Genomic DNA, 16073 nt, shown 5'->3' with positions numbered 1-16073 from the left:
AACTAACCTGTACCCACGCACACCGACTCGGTACTGGTGCCCCCTGTATATAGCCTTGTTATTGTTATTCTTATTGTGTTACTTTATATTATTACTTTTTATTTATTCTACTTGGTAAATATTTTCTTAACTCTTCTTGAACTGCACTGTTGGTTAAGGGCTTGTAAAGTAAGAATTTCACAATAAAGTCTACACTTGTTGTATTTAGCGCAAGTGACAAAGTTTGATTTGATTTGGATATCCTTTGTTGCTCCTCAGAAGCAAAAGGAGGAGGCGAAAAGAGAAATAGCTCAAATCTAAGGACACGTAGGACATACGGATAACTTTCGGGGCAAAGGCCACATTTGGAGTCACCTTAGAGTTGCCCAGGGCGAACTGTGTACAGGAAGAGTGTATGGATAATGTGTGGAGGTCCCCAACAACATTAGCCAAGGCCATAGCCATGAGCAGGGAAGCTGTGTAGGAGATCCACCGACTCCAGAGGCTCAAAGGGGGCCGCACACTGTGCCTCCAAAACCAGCGTCAAGCCCCATGTGGGTGTGATAGGTTTACAGACTGGCGTGACACAACATACACCTTATAGGAACCATCAATTCCTACATGACATGCTGAAATAGCGGCCAAGTACACTTTTAAAAGTGGAGAACCAGCTCTTTATCTTGTCCTCAGAGCTCAAACGTTTGCCACTTTTACGCATACAGCCCTCTCGTGGAAGACGCCCAAGCAGACTGAATGGTAGAAATAGCATTCGGAGGTAAACCTCTAGCCATCAGATTGGCCCTCCCAAATATTTGGCTTGGGCCCCCGAAGGCATGTTGGGGACTGGTTTAGGTGGCAAGATGCATCCAAGCGATAGTCCCAGGCGAATGACCAATATCTTAGAAGCCATCATCTCCAGTAGGCACAGGAACTGGCGAAAACGTACAGTGCGCACAACGGAAAGATCCAGGAATTGAATGCACTGCAATGGGGTTAGACAGCTCTTTATTCCCCTTTTCTTTTTTTTACTGGAAATGGGACACCACCCTGGATGTGTGTAACACTGCTTGATCTCTTGACTGTTGATATTAGCCAATTGTCCAGATAGGCCAACACCCTCAGACCCTGGCCCCTAATGGATGCCAGAGCCGCCTCAATCACCTTTGAAAAGATGCAAGGTGAGAGGGACAAGCCGAACGGGAGGACCAAACACTCGTAGGCTATTGCCTCGTAATTGAACCTCAGAAATATTCTGTAACTGGGGCACATGAAATTATGCATCCTTTTGGTTGATGGTGGTGAACCAATCGCCGGGACACATGGACCGTAACAACCGCTGGTTTGTGAGCATTTTGGAGGTGCAAAATTTGAGATGCTTGCTGAGGACACATAAATCTCGGAAGGGGAAAAAAAAGTCCTGACCCCTTTCAATACCCAGGAAATACCGGCTGTACCAGCCGTCCTGGATCTCACATAGAAACCACTTGAATTGTCTGTGTCTGCAGACGAGAAGATATTCCCTCCCTCTAAACGGGCACAGAGGCCTCGGGAACAGTTGACGTGATGATGTCTTAGAAGCGTGGGGGACGCACAACAAATTGTAGCCCGTACCTGTTTGCATGATCCAGAGCAACATTGTGCATGCACACCATTGGTTGGAGCAAACAGGAAGCCTCCCGTCAAGTGCCAGCTGAAAGTGCGTAACACCACTGGGAAAGATTCATTATTTTTAATTTTTTTATAGAAAGAAAACCAGTACAAATTATATATTTGTGACATCAATATTGAAAAGAAATGTACTCAGCTCTGTCTGTAAAATATTTACAGTGCATTCGTAAAGTATTTACATTTTGTTACGTTACAGCCTTATAAAATGGATTACATAAAAGAAATCCTAAATCTACACACAATTACCCATAATGACAAAGCAAAAACAAATACAGTGGCAAGAAAAAGTATGTGAACCCTTTGAAAATACCTGGATTTCTGCATAAACTGGTCATACAATTTGATCTGATCTTCATCTAGGTCACAACAATAGACACAGTCTGCTTAAACTAATTACACAAACAATTATACGTTTTCATGTCTTTATTGAAAACACTGTGTAAACATTCACAGTGCAGGGTGGAAAAAGTCTGACTGGTTGACCCTCCTTTGGCAGCAATAACCTCAACCAAACATTTTCTGTAGTTGCGGATCAGACCTGCACAACGGTCAGGAGGAATTTTGGACCATTCCTATTTACAAAACTGTTTCAGTTCAGCAATATTCTTGGGATATCTGGTGTGAACTGCTCTCTTGAGGTCATGCCACAGCATCTCAATTGGGTTGAGGTCAGGACTCCAACTGGACCACTCCAGAAGGCGTATTTTCTTTGGTTGAAGTCATTCTATGGTTGATTTACTTCCATGTTTTGAGTCGTTGTCCTGTTGCATCACCAAAATTCTGTTGAGCTTCAATTAGCGAACAGATAGCCTAACATTCTCCTGCAAAATGTCTTGATAAGCTTGGGAATTCATTATTCCGTCAATGATAGCAAGCTGTCCAGGCCCTGAGGCAGCAAAACAGCCCCAAACCATGATGCGCCCTCCACCATACTTTACAGTTAGGATGAGGTTTTGATGTTGGTGTGCTGTGCCTTTTTTTTATCCACACATAGTGTTGTGTGTGCCTTCCAAACAACTCAACTATAATTTCATCTGTCCACTGAATATTTTGCCAGTAGCGCTATGGAACATCCAGGTGCACTTTTGCAAACTTCAGACATGTAGCAATGTTTCTTTTGGACAGCAGTGGCTTCTTTTGTGGTATCCTCCCATGAACACCATCTTGTTGTCACGTGTGCTCCTTCTCCGGCCTCTAGGTCACCAGGCTGCTCGTTAGGGCGAACACCTGTCACCAGTGTTACGCTCATAATGAAACTCACCTGGATTCCATCACCTCCTTGACTACCTGCTCTTTATATGTCACTCCCTTTGGTTTCTTCCCCAGTCGTCATTGTGGCTATTTCATGTCCGTGCTGTTTGTGTTTCTTGTTTTGTTCTTTTATTTATTAAATGTATTCCACTCCCTGAACTTGCTTCCTGACTCTCAGCGTACATCGCTATAGACTGACGACTCAACAAAGGGAAGCATCAGGGAGTGTTTTTTTTGTGGTGGAGGTTATGTCCCCGGGATCGTCCCTGTGGTTGGCGTCCTGCGGCTGGAGCCGAACGCGCCGGGGAGCTTAAACTGTCACGTATGCGCTCTCTCTCTGGCGCTCTAGGTAGTCATGCTCCCGCGCTGCAGCAGGATTAACAGGTTCCCGCGCCTTAGCAGAGGTGACCAGTCCGCTCCTGATCCCCAGGATCGTCATCTTGGTCGGCGTCCTGCGGCTGGAGCCGTGCGTCGGGGAGGGGGTACTGTCATGTGTGCTCCCTCTCCGGCCTCTAGGTTACCAGGCTGCTCGTTAGGGCGCACACCTGTCACCAGTGTTATGCGCAAAATGACACTCACCTGGACTCCATCACCTGCTTGATTACCTGCTCTTTATGTCACTCCCTTTGGTTTCTTCCCCAGTCGTCTTTGTTGCTGTTTCATGTTGGTGCGCTGTTTGTGTTTCTTGTTTTGTTCTTTTATTTATTAAATGTATTCATTCCCTGAATTTGCTTCCCGACTCTCATCGTTATACTTGTTATACTAGGATTATTCTTAACCTCATTGAGCATTCTGCACTGTGCTCATGCAGTCATCTTTGCAGGACTGCCACTCCTAGGAAGAGTAGCAACAGTGCTTAACTTTCTCCATTTATGGACAATTTGTCTTATCGTGGACTGATGAACATCAAGGCTTTAAGAGATACTTTTGTAACCCTTTCCAGCTTTATGCAAGTTAACAATTCCTAATCTTAGGTCTTCTGAGATCTCCTTTGTTAGAGGCATGACTCACATCAGGCAATGCTTCTTGTGAATAGCAAACTCACATTTTGTGAGTGTTTTTTTATAGGGCAAGGCAGCTCTAACCAACATCTCCAATCTTGTCTCATTGATTGGACTCCAGGTTAGCTGACTCCTGACTCCAACTAGCTTTTGGAGAAGTAATTAGCCTAGGGGTTCACATACCTTTTCCAACCTACACCGTGAATGTTTAAATGATTTAATCATATATAGTGTTTGTCTGTTGTTGTGACTTAGATGAAGATAAGATCAAATTTGATTACCAATTTATGCAGACATCCAGGTGTTTCCAAAGGGTTCATACTGTTTCTTGCCACTGTATGTTAAAAATAAACAGATACCTTACAGTGCCTTCAGAAAGTATTCATTCTCCTTGACTTTCCCACATTTTGTTACGTTTAAAACTTATTATACATTTATTAAATTGTTTTCCTTACTCAATCTACACACAATATACCATAATGACAAAGCAAAAGCAGGTTTAGAAATTGTTTCAAATGTATAACATTTTTAAAACTGAAATATATTTACATGAGTATTCAGACCCTTTACCCAGTACTTTGTTGTAGCTCCTTTGGCAGCGATTACAGCTTTCAGTCATCTTGGGTATGACACAAGCTTGGCACACCTGTAATTGGGGAGTTTCTCCCATTCATCTCTGTTGATCCTCTCAAGCTCTGTCAGGTTGGATGGGGAGCTTTGATGAACAGCTATTTTCAGGTCTCACCAGAGGTGTTCGATCGGGTTCAACTCCGGGCATTCAGAGACTTGTCTGGAAGCAGTTCCTGCGTTGTCTTGGCTGTGTGCTTAGGGTCGTTGTGCTGTTAGAAGGTGAACTTTCGCCCCAGTCCTGAGCACACTAGAGCAGGTTTTCATCAAGGATCTCTCTGTACTTTGCTCTGTTCATCTTTCCCTTGATTCTGACTAGTTTCCCAGTCCCTGCCACTGAAAAACATTCCCACAGCTTGATGCTGCCACCACCATGCTTCACCATAGGGATGGTGCCAGGTTTCCTCCAAACATGACGGTTGGCATTCAGGCCAAAGAGTTCAATCTTGGATTCATCAGACGAGAGAATCTTGTTTCTCATGAATCTGAGAGTCCTTTAGACAAACTCCAAGCGTGCTTTCATGTGCCTTTTATTGAGGAGTGGCTTCCGTCTGGCCACTCTACCATAAAGGCCTGATTGGTGGAGTGCTGTAGAGCTGGTTGTCCTTCTGGAAGGTTCTCCCATCTCCACAGAGAAACTCTAGAGCTATGTCAGAGTGACCATCGGGTCCTTGGTCACCTCCCTGACCAAGGCCCTTCACCCCCGATTGCTCAGTTTGGCTGGGCGGCCAGCTCTAGGAAGAGTCTTGGTGGTTCTAAACATCTTCCATTTAAGAATGATGGAAGCCACTGTGTTCTTGGAGCCCTTCAATGCTGCAGAAATGTTTGGGTACCCTTCCCCAGAGCTGTGCCTCAACACAATGCTGTCTTGTAGCTCTACGGACAATTCCTTTGACCTCATGGCTTGGTTTTTGCTATGATATGCACTGTCAACTGTGGGACCTTATATAGACAATTGTGTGCCTTTCCAAATCATGTCCAATCAATTGAATTTACCACAGGTGGACTCCAATCAAGTTGTGGAAGGGGAACTGGATGCACCTGAGCTCAATTTCAAATCTCATAGCAAAGGGTCTGAAAAAATATCTGAAAACCTGTTTTCGCTTTGTCATTATGGGGTATTGCTGAGGATTTTTATTTAATCAATTTTAGAATGTGGCTGTAACATAACAAAATGTGGAAAAAGGTGAAGGGGTCTGAAGACTTTCCGAAGGCACTGTATTTATATTTAAATATACACTACCGTTCAAAAGTTTGGGGTCTCTTAGAAATGTCCTTGTTTTTGTCCATTAAAATAACATCAAATTGATCGGAAATACAGTGTAGACATTGTTCATGTTGTAAATGACTATTGTAGCTGGAAAGGGCAGATTTTTTATGGAATATCTACATAGGCGTACAGAGGCCCATTATCAGCAACCATCACTCCTGTGTTCCAATGGCACGTTGTGTTAGCTAATCCAAGTTTATCATTTTAAAAGGCTAATTGATCATTAGAAAACCCTTTTGAAATTATAGCACAGCTGAAAACTGTTGTCCTGATTAAAGAAGCAAAATGGCCTTTTTAGACTAGTTGAGTATCTGGAGCATCAGCATTTGTGGGTTCGATTACAGGCTCAAAATGGCCAGAAACAAAGATATTTTTTCTGAAACTCGTCAGTCAATTCTTTTTCTGAGAAATGAAAGCTATTCAATGTGAGAAATTTCCAAGAAACTGAAGATCTCGTACAATGCTGTGTACTACTCCCTTCACAGAACAGCGCAAACTGGCTCTAACCAGAATAGAAAGAGGAAACGGAGGCCCTGGTGCAAAACTGAGCAAGAGGACAAGTTCATTAGAGTGTCTAGTTTGAGAAGCAGACCCCTCACAAGTCCTCAACTGGCAGCTTCATTAAAATAGTACCCGCAAAACACTAGTCTCAACGTCAACAGTGAAGAGGCGACTCCGGGATTCTGGACTTCTAGGCAGAGTTCCTCTGTCCAGTGTCTATGTTCTTTTGCCCATCTTAATCTTTTATTTTTATTGGCCAGTCTGAGATATGGCAATAATGGTCTGGGGCTGTTTTTCATGATTCGGGCTAGGCCCCTTAGTTCCAGCGAAGACAAATCTTAACGCTACAGCATACAATGCCATTCCAGACAATTCTGTGCTTCCAACGTTGTGGTAACAGTTTGATGAAGGCCCTTTCGTGTTTCAGCATGACAAATGCCCCCTTGCAGAAATGGCTTGTCGAGATTGGTGTGAAAGAACTTGACTGGCCTGCAAAGAGCCCTGAACTCAACCCCCTCGAATACCTTTGGGAAGAATTGGAACGCCGACTGCGAGCCAGCCCTAATCGCCCAACATTAGTGCCTGACCTCACTAATGCTCTTGTGGCTGAATGGAAAAAGTCCCTGCAAAAATGTTCCAACATCTAGTGGAAAGCATTTCCAGATGAGTGGCTTCCAGGCTTCGCCTACAGTTCTGACTGTTCTACTGTAGCATATAACCTATTTCGGAGAAAATGTAATCATACAATATTGTAAGAGCTTTCACTGTCTTATATGCCCCTTTTTTTCATCCTACGGTTCTAACTTGGTGTATTGGGAGAGCACTGTAAGAATGGCCTATGTTCTGAATTCTGTCACTGTACATTTAAAAAGTACTAAACATTGTTATATTGACTAATGTTACGTCCGGATTGCCTCTTATCTGCTTGTCGTCCCTTTAAGCCATAGTTTGTACATTTCAATTGTCATTAGAAACCACATTTGTTTAAGCAAGTCAGCCATATCAGCTATGTTTTTTTTAAAGGAAGTAAATGAGGCTGAATGAACTGTTTCGCTGCCAGACAAGGCTCCTCTGATAGCCAGGTGTATTAGTGTTGGGACTGCTGTTGGGACAGCTTTATGTAGACCCTTTGTGGGTTTGTGGGCATCGTTTGTCACCATTATAGTGCAATTCATGTATTGTTTAGTGTTGTGTTTTGTAGTGGCTTTTCTGACATGCATTCCACTTTTTTTGTTTTTGCCCCACCAAGATTTACATGCTAAAATTGCCAATGAACACGCGTCTGGTCAGTCCTTCAGAACAACTCAAGGAGTTTGTCGTGCTCCTTACAAATCCTGTTTTCCAGGTTCTCCACAGGGTCGATCAGCCTGTGCATCTTCAGGTCTGCAGGGCTGGGGCTATCTGATGAGGCTGCAGGTGAGTCTCACAGTAAGAGGTCAAGTACTCCAGGCATGACTTCAGGGCCTTGAGTTTCGTCCCGGTACATACATCATAGGCCACTTCTCCAGGGCCGGCATGGCTTTGGTCTGGGCTGCTTGTAGCTTTTACTTGAACTGACTTCCTGAACGAAGGAGCAATCTCAGAAATGAAAGTATTGATGCGAAGCTCAGATCTCCTGTAGAATGTATCCTTAAACAGTGGACACTGGCACAGGCCATTACCATCCCAGTACTTTCTGATGCAGGCCATGCAGAAGTTGTGTCCACATGAAGTGGTGACAGGCTCAATGAACACATCCAAACAGAAAACCGGAACTGCGCTTCTGACAGGAGACTGCTGGAGGATGCCATATCTAGACAATGAGTCCAAATGTGAAACCATGAAGCACTTGAAATTATGTAGTTGATAATTCATGAGCTTATATAAAGTGTCTTTGAGTGTAAATGAATAACTAGTATAAATGTAATCTTGATAAATGGTTTCACTAATGACTCATTTATGACGATTTCCAATGATTTCCAATTAAGAAATGAGTCATTAAGACAACAGGTTAAGACACGAACACAGTTGTTAATCAGTTGTCTCGGCTTACTTGTGTGTGTCTGTGACTGCGATCTCTGTTCATTCTGTTTGTGAAAGAGGTCTGGAGAACCTATAATTATTTATCACTAGAAAAGGCATGTCCTCGAGGGACCCCCCCTTCAAGCCCAAATGAGTCATTTTGACAAAAATTCTAAGTCTAACAAAAAAGTATCTTATACAGCTGCACCATTGTGAGCATCCTGACAGGTTGCATCACCGCCTGGTATGGCAACTGCTCAGCCTCCGACCGCAAGGCACTACAGATGGTAGTGCGTACGACCCAGTACATCACTGGGGCCAAGCTTCCTGCCATCCAGGAGCTCTATAGATGGTGGAGTCAGAGGAAGGCCCAAACAATTGCCAAAGACTCCAGCCACCCTAGTCATAAACTGTTCTCTCTGCTAACGCATGGAAAGTGGTACCTGAGCTCCAAAAGGCTTCTTAACTTCTTTGGGATGGGGGCAGTATTTTCACGGCCAGATAAAAAATGTACCCGATTTAATCTGGTTACTACTCCTGCCCAGAAACTAGAATATGCATATAACTAGATTTGGATAGAGAACACTCTAAAGTTTCTAAAACAGTTTGAATGGTGTCTGTGAGTATAACAGAACTCATATGGCAGGCCAAAACCTGAGAAGATTCCATACAGGAAGTGCCCTGTCTGACAATTTGTTGTCCTTCTGTTGCATCTCTATCGAAAATACAGCATCTGTGCTGTAATGTGACATTTTCTAAGGCTTCCATTGGCTCTCTAAAGCCGCCAGAAAGTGGAATGGGGTGTCTGCTATCTCTGGGCGAAGAACAGCACCAGAATTTGTGAGTGGTCAGCCTGGGGACAGTGACACTGGAGATGCGCGGTCACGAGACTACTCCATTTTTTTCTTTCAGCCTTTGAATGAATACAACGTTGCCCGGTTGGAATATTATCGCTATTTTACGAGAAAAATAGCATAAAAATTGATTTTAAACAGCGTTTGACATGCTTCTAAGTACGGTAATGGAATATTTTGAAATGTTTTGTCATGAAATGTGCTCGCGTGTCACCCTTCGGATAGTGACCTGAACGCACGAACAAAACGGAGCTATTTGAATATAACTATATATTATTTGGAACCAAAACAACATTTGTTGTTGAAGTAGAAGTCCTGGGAGTGCATTCTGACGAAGAACAGCAAAGGTAATCCAATTTTTCTAATAGTAATTCTGAGTTTAGGTTGTCCCAAACTTGGTGGGTGTCAAAATAGCTAGCCGTGATGGCCGAGCTATGTACTCAGAATATTTCAAAATGTGCTTTCGCCGAAAAGCTATTTTAAAATCTGACACCGCGATTGCATAAAGGAGTTCTGAAAAAGATAAGACTCTCGTTAATCTAACCACATTGTCCGATTTCAAAAAGGCTTTACAACGAAAGCAAAACATTAGATTATGTCAGCAGAGTACCCAGCCAGAAATAATCAGACACCCATTTTTCAAGCTAGCATATAATGTCACAAAAACCCAGAAGACAGCTAAATGCAGCACTAACCTTTGATGATCTTCATCAGATGACAATCTTAGGACATTATGTTATACAATACATGCATGTTTTGTTCAATCAAGTTCATATTTATATCAAAAACCAGCTTTTTACAGTAGCATGTGACGTTCAGAACTAGCATACCCCCCGCAAACTTCCGGGGAATTTACTAACAATTTACTAAATTACTCACGATAAACGTTCACAAAAAACATAACAATTATTTTAAGAATTATAGATACAGAACTCCTCTATGCACTCGATATGTCCGATTTTAAAATAGCTTTTTGGTGAAAGCACATTTTGCAATATTCTAAGTAGATAGCCCAGCCATCACGGCTAGCCATTTAGACACCCACCAAGTTTAGCCCTGACCAAAGTCAGATTTACTATTACAAAAGTTTGATTACCTTTGTTGTCTTCGTCAGAATGCACTCCCAGGACTGCTATTTCAATAACAAATGTTGGTTTGGTCCAAAATAATCCATTGTTATATCCAAATAGCGGCGTTTTGTTCGTGCGTTCCAGACACTATCCAAAATGGTAAATCAGGGTTACGAGCATGGCGCAATTCGTGACAAAAAAAATTCTAAATATTCCATTACCGTACTTCGAAGCATGTCAACCGCTGTTTAAAATCCATTTTTATGCCATTTTTCTCGTAAAAAAAGCGATAATATTCCGACCGGGAATCTCCGTTTAGGTAAACAGAGGAAAGAAAACAAAGCATTCGGTCGACGCGGGCACGCGCCTGAGTCTCACAGTACTGTAACCAGCCACTACCCAAACGCACTACTTTTTTTCAGCCAGAGCCTGCAAAGCCACGATTCAGCTTTTTGCCACCTTCTGAGAGCCTAAGGCAGCCGTAGGAAGTGTCACGTAACAGCAGAGATCCTTTGTAATGGATAGAGATGGCAAAGAAGGCCAAGAAATGGTCAGACAGGGTACTTCCTGTACAGAATCTTCTCAGGTTTTGACCTGCCATTTGAGTTCTGTTATACTCACAGACACCATTCAAACAGTTTTAGAAACTTTGGAGTGTTTTCTATCCAAAGCCAATAATTATATGCATATTCTAGTTACTGGGCAGGAGTAGTAACCAGATTAAATCGGGTACGTTTTTTATCCAGCCGTGTCAATACTGCCCCTAGCCCTAACAGGTTAATGTCCTGTTGGTAGGATAGTCTTGATCGAAGCTCATCCAGATTATTATCCAATGATTGCGTGTTGGCTAATAGGACTGATGGTAGAGGCGGGTTACCCACTTGCTGTCGGATTCTTACAAGGCACCCTGACCTACGACCCCCATATCTCCGTCTCTTCTTCATGCAAATGACAGGGATTTGGGCATTGTCCAGTTTCTGAAGTAAATAATTTGCGTCCGACTTGTTGAAGAAAAATCTTCGTCCAGTACGAGGTGAGTAATCACTGCTCTGATATCCAGATGCTCTTTTTGGTCTTATGATGGTGGCAGAAACATCATGTACAAAAGAAGTTAGAAATAATGCGAAAAAACACACACAATACCACAATTGGTTAGGAGCCTGTGAAACGGCGGCCATCTCATCCGGTGCCATTATTTTCAACAATTGACTCAAAGAGTTGATTCAAAGAGAGAGAAAGACAATTGTTGAAGAGTTTTGAACAAATTGATTTCTTCAAAAATGAAGGAGAAGCAGCAGAGAGAGAAAATGATATTTAGTTGTATTTTTTATTCTTTTTATTTTACATTTCAATTACGTAGCTAGCTAATGCAGCTATTTTAGCCAACTCAACAACCTGACTCAAACAAAGAGGAATGCTAGCTAGCTGACAAGGCTATCCAACACTGCAACTCTTCCAAATCAAGGTAAGCTTTCGGTTTTATAAATGTATTTCCTACGGGGCCCACCTGTGTTACTGCTAAACTGCTTGTTGTAAGCTGCTTGCTTTACGCTGTATTGCGTGATTGTACACATGGATGGGATTGTGGGTTTCCTAACGGGCTATTTTTAGTAGCTATGTTGGCTATGACGTTAGTTAATATGGTGACAACGATGTAGGCTGTTTAGCGGTTATGGTATGAAGGTTTGGCTTGGTGAGTTTAGTCCACAATTGAAGGGAAAAGGTTAAAGGAGGACAGTGCGTAGATGGGAGAAGGAATTATACAATGAGCAAAGTGATGATGCTGTACGTGGCTGCTATTAAAGTGTAGTGTGTGTGTAGTTGATCAGGGGAATATTGATTCCGTCAATTCCTTTGCAAAACCTTTCTTAAATGTAAGCAAATGGAACAAAACAGGGATGGACGTACCTGACTTTGTCCAATAGAAATGTTGGTTTTAGTTGGGCTAATGATTACACCCAAGATCAGCTAGACGCATGCGAGTGTGTGCAAGGTAGTATTGAATGTGTTACTGTCAGTCACCTTGATTACTCCAATTTGTCTGTCGACCTGTGCACCTTTGTTATAAACTTTAATTTGTAGGCTAGATTGTAGCAACCTCATGAAGGGTATAGGGCAAATTTGACTATAGTGTAGTAGCCTAAACCTATCGATGTTATGTTGAGCTGGGTGAATGGAATATGAATTACAATCATCCAATATGCTGTAATAGAAATAAGGTCATGCTAATAAAAAAAATCCTCCTCCTAATCTGAAATGGCACCGACCACCACTGACCCACACACACACCCAAACTCACTTTTTCCAGTCCTTCCTCCTTCAGACTGATTACGTCCAGGTCGAAGTCTGTCCTCAATCCGTTAGTTTTGTTGAAGAGGATGTGTCCAGTCAAGCCATCCCAATGGGCCTATAGAGGGGCACACACACGCACACCAACCACCTAATTCATCTCAAAAACAAAGTCCAATGTGTCCAAATTGTATCCCTCAATTACCCATAATACCACATGCTCTTTCATTATATTGTGATCCACAAAACAAAAGCCTACAATGTTTTAATTTCAATTAGCTAGACCTTCCGCCTGGCTCTCTCCACACTGTCTGTATTTAAATACAACAAGAGACAATAGAGACGAGCACCACAGAGGCTTGTTTGACAGGTATTAGGGTTCATTACACTGTGAAGTTGGTTGTGCTTGAATTTTTACTTCAAAGTGATTGGGGGATCAGAGAGACAGCGCAGGGAGAGATATGAGAGACTAAAGTGGGGGTGGGACAGTACATTTGTATTTAAACAGGGAGACATGCTGAGACCACGGTCTCTTTTGTAGTCCTGAATGAACACATAAATAAACAACAATTACACATGTGTATATATATATAATAGGCAAGGATATTGGTGCCAGTAAGATTGCACCTAAATCAACCATTTATCGGATCATCAAGAACTTCAAGGAGAGCGGTTACATTGTGGTGAAGAAGGCTTCAGGGCACCCAAGAAAGTCCAGCAAACGCCAGGACCGTCTCCTAAAGTTGATTCAGCTGCGGGATCTGGGCACCACCAGTACAGAGCTTGCTCAGGAATGGCAGCAGGCAGGTGTGAGTGCATCTGCACGCACAGTGAGGCAAAGACTTTTGGAGGATGGCCTGGTGTCAAAAAGGGCAGCAAAGAAGCCACTTCTCTCCAGGAAAAACATCAGGGACAGACTGATATTCTGCAAAAGGTACAGGGATTGGACTGCTGAGGACAGGGGTAAAGTCATTTTCTCTGATGAATCCCCTTTCCGATTGTTTGGGGCATCCGGAAAAAAGCTTGTCCGAAGAAGACAACTGAGCGCTACCATTAGTCCTGTGTCATGCCAACAGTAAAGCATCCTGAGACCATTCATGTGTGGGGTTGCTTCTCAGCCAAGGGAGTGGGCTCACTCACAATTTTGCCTAAGAACACAGCCATGAATAAAGGATGGTACCAAAACATCCTCCGAGAGCAACTTCTCCCAACCATCCAGGAACAGTTTGGTGACGAACAATGCCTTTTCCAGCATGATGGAGCACCTTGCCATAAGGCAAAAGTGATAACTAAGTGGCTCGGGGAACGAAACATCAATATTTTGGGTCCATGGCCAAGAAACTCCCCAGACCTTAATCCCATTGAGTACTTGTGGTCAATCCTCAAGATGCGGGTGGACAAACAAAAAAATACAAATTCTGACCAACTCCAAGCATTGATTTTGCAAGAATGGGCTGCCATCAGTCAGGATGTGGCCCAGAAGTTAATTGACAGCATGCCAGCGCGGATTGTAGAGGTCTTGAAAAAGAATGGTCAACACTGCAAATATTGACTCGTTGCATCAACGTCATGTATTTGTCAATAAAAGCCTTTGACACTTATGAAACACTTGTAATTATACGTCAGTATTCCATAGTAACATCTGACAAAAATATCTAAAGACACTGAGGCAGCAAACTTTGTGGAAATTAATATTTGTGTCATTCTCAAAACTTTTGCCCACGACTGTACACACACACACAGGTATATATACACACTACCGTTCAAAAGTTTGGGGTCACTTAGAAATGTCCTTGTTTTTGAAAGAAAAGCAAGTTTTTGTCCATTAAAATAGCATCAAATTGATCAGAAATACAGTGTAGACATTGTTGGTGTTGTAACTGAATATTGTAGCAGGAAACGGCTGACTTTTAATGGAATATCTACGTGGGCGTACAGAGGCCCATTATCAGCAACCATCACTCCTGTGTTCCAATGGCACATTGTGTTAGCTAATCCAAGTTAATCATTTTAAAAGGCTAATTAAAAATACCTTTTGCAATTATGTTAGCACAGCTGCAAACTGTTGATCTGATTAAAGAAGCAATTAAACTGGCCTTCTATAGACTAGTTGAGTATCTGGAGCATCAGCATTTGTGGGTTGAATTACAGGCTCAAAATGGCCAGAAACAAATAACTTTCTTCTGAAACGCTTCAGTCTATTCTTATTCTGAGAAATGAAGGCTATTCCATGTGAGAAATTGCCAAGAAACTGAAGATCTCGTACAATGCTGTGTACTACTCCCTTCACAGAACAGCGCAAACTGTCTCTAACCAGAATAGAAAAGGAGTGGGAGGCCCCGGTGCACAACTGAGCAAGACGACAAGTACATTAAAGTGTCTAGTTTTAGAAACAGACGCCTCAGAAGTCTCAACTGGCAACTTGATTACTCACTAAACACCAGTCTCAACGTCAACAGTGAAGAGGTGACTCCGGGATGCTGGCTTTCTAGGCAGAGTTCCTCTGTCTTGTGTCTGCGTTCTTTTGCCCATCTTAATCTTTTATTTTTATTGGCCAGTCTGAGACATGGCTTTTTCTTTGCTGCTCTGCCTAGAAGTCCAGTATCCCGGAGTCACCTCTTCACTGTTGATGTTGAGACTGGTGTTTGGTGAGTCACTAAATAAACTGAGTAGTGGTAACTTAAACACAAGCCATAGTCATTAACTTAATTACATTAAGTCATACTTACTCAATTCATCCTATACTTTATGTCAATGAAACGCTAATATTTTAACCTGTTAGGGCTAGGGGGCAGCATTTGCACGTCTGGATAAAAAAAATGTACCCGATTTAATCTGGTTACTAATCCTACCCTGTAACTAGAATATGCATATACTTATTATATATGGATAGAAAACACTCTAAAGTTTCTAAAACTGTTTGAATGGTGTCTGTGAGTATAACAGAACTCATTTGGCAGGCAAAACCCTGAGACATTTTCTGACAGGAAGTGGATACCTGATGTGTTGTATTGACTTTAAACCTATCCCATTGAAAAACACAGGGGCTGAGGAATATTTTGGCACTTCCTATTGCTTCCACTAGATGTCACCAGCCTTTACAAAGTGTTTTGAGTCTTCTGGAGGGAGATCTGACCGAACAAGAGCCATGGAACGATGATGTCCCATTAGACACCTGGCGCGCGAGTTCATGTTGGGTACCCTCGTTCCAATACGTTATAAAAGAGTATGCATTCGTCCACCTTGAATATTATTCATGTTCTGGTTAAAAAAGGCCCTAATGATTTATGCTATACAACGTTTGACATGTTTGAACGAACGGAAATATATTTTTTCCCCTCGTTCATGACGAGAAGTCCGGCTGGCTTAGATCATGTGCTAACAAGACGGAGATTTTTGGACATAAATGATGAGCTTTTTTGAACAAAACTACATTCGTTATGGACCTGTGATACCTGGAAGTGACATCTGATGAAGAGAATCAAAGGTAATGGATTATTTACATAGTATTTTCGATTTTAGATCTCCCCAACATGACGTCTAGTCTGTATCGCAACGCGTA

General features: G+C 42.4%; 1 protein-coding gene across 1 annotated transcript in view; it reads right to left on the bottom strand.

The window, feature by feature from the left end:
- LOC106607558 (glutamate receptor ionotropic, kainate 2) overlaps positions 1-16073 on the bottom strand; it is a 234682-nt gene that overhangs the window by 79708 nt on the left and 138901 nt on the right. Inside the window, exon 8 of the mRNA XM_014204602.3 lies at positions 12522-12629. Within this exon, the coding sequence (XP_014060077.1) occupies positions 12522-12629 (108 nt within the window). The remainder of the gene's footprint in view (positions 1-12521; positions 12630-16073) is intronic.

This window comes from Salmo salar, chromosome 06 (assembly GCF_965601325.2).
Source record: "Salmo salar chromosome 06, fSalSal1, whole genome shotgun sequence".
Classification (NCBI taxonomy): Eukaryota; Metazoa; Chordata; class Actinopteri; order Salmoniformes; family Salmonidae; genus Salmo; species Salmo salar.
The sequence above is the reverse complement of the archived record's forward strand: the minus strand, read 5'-3'. Positions and strand labels throughout refer to the sequence as shown.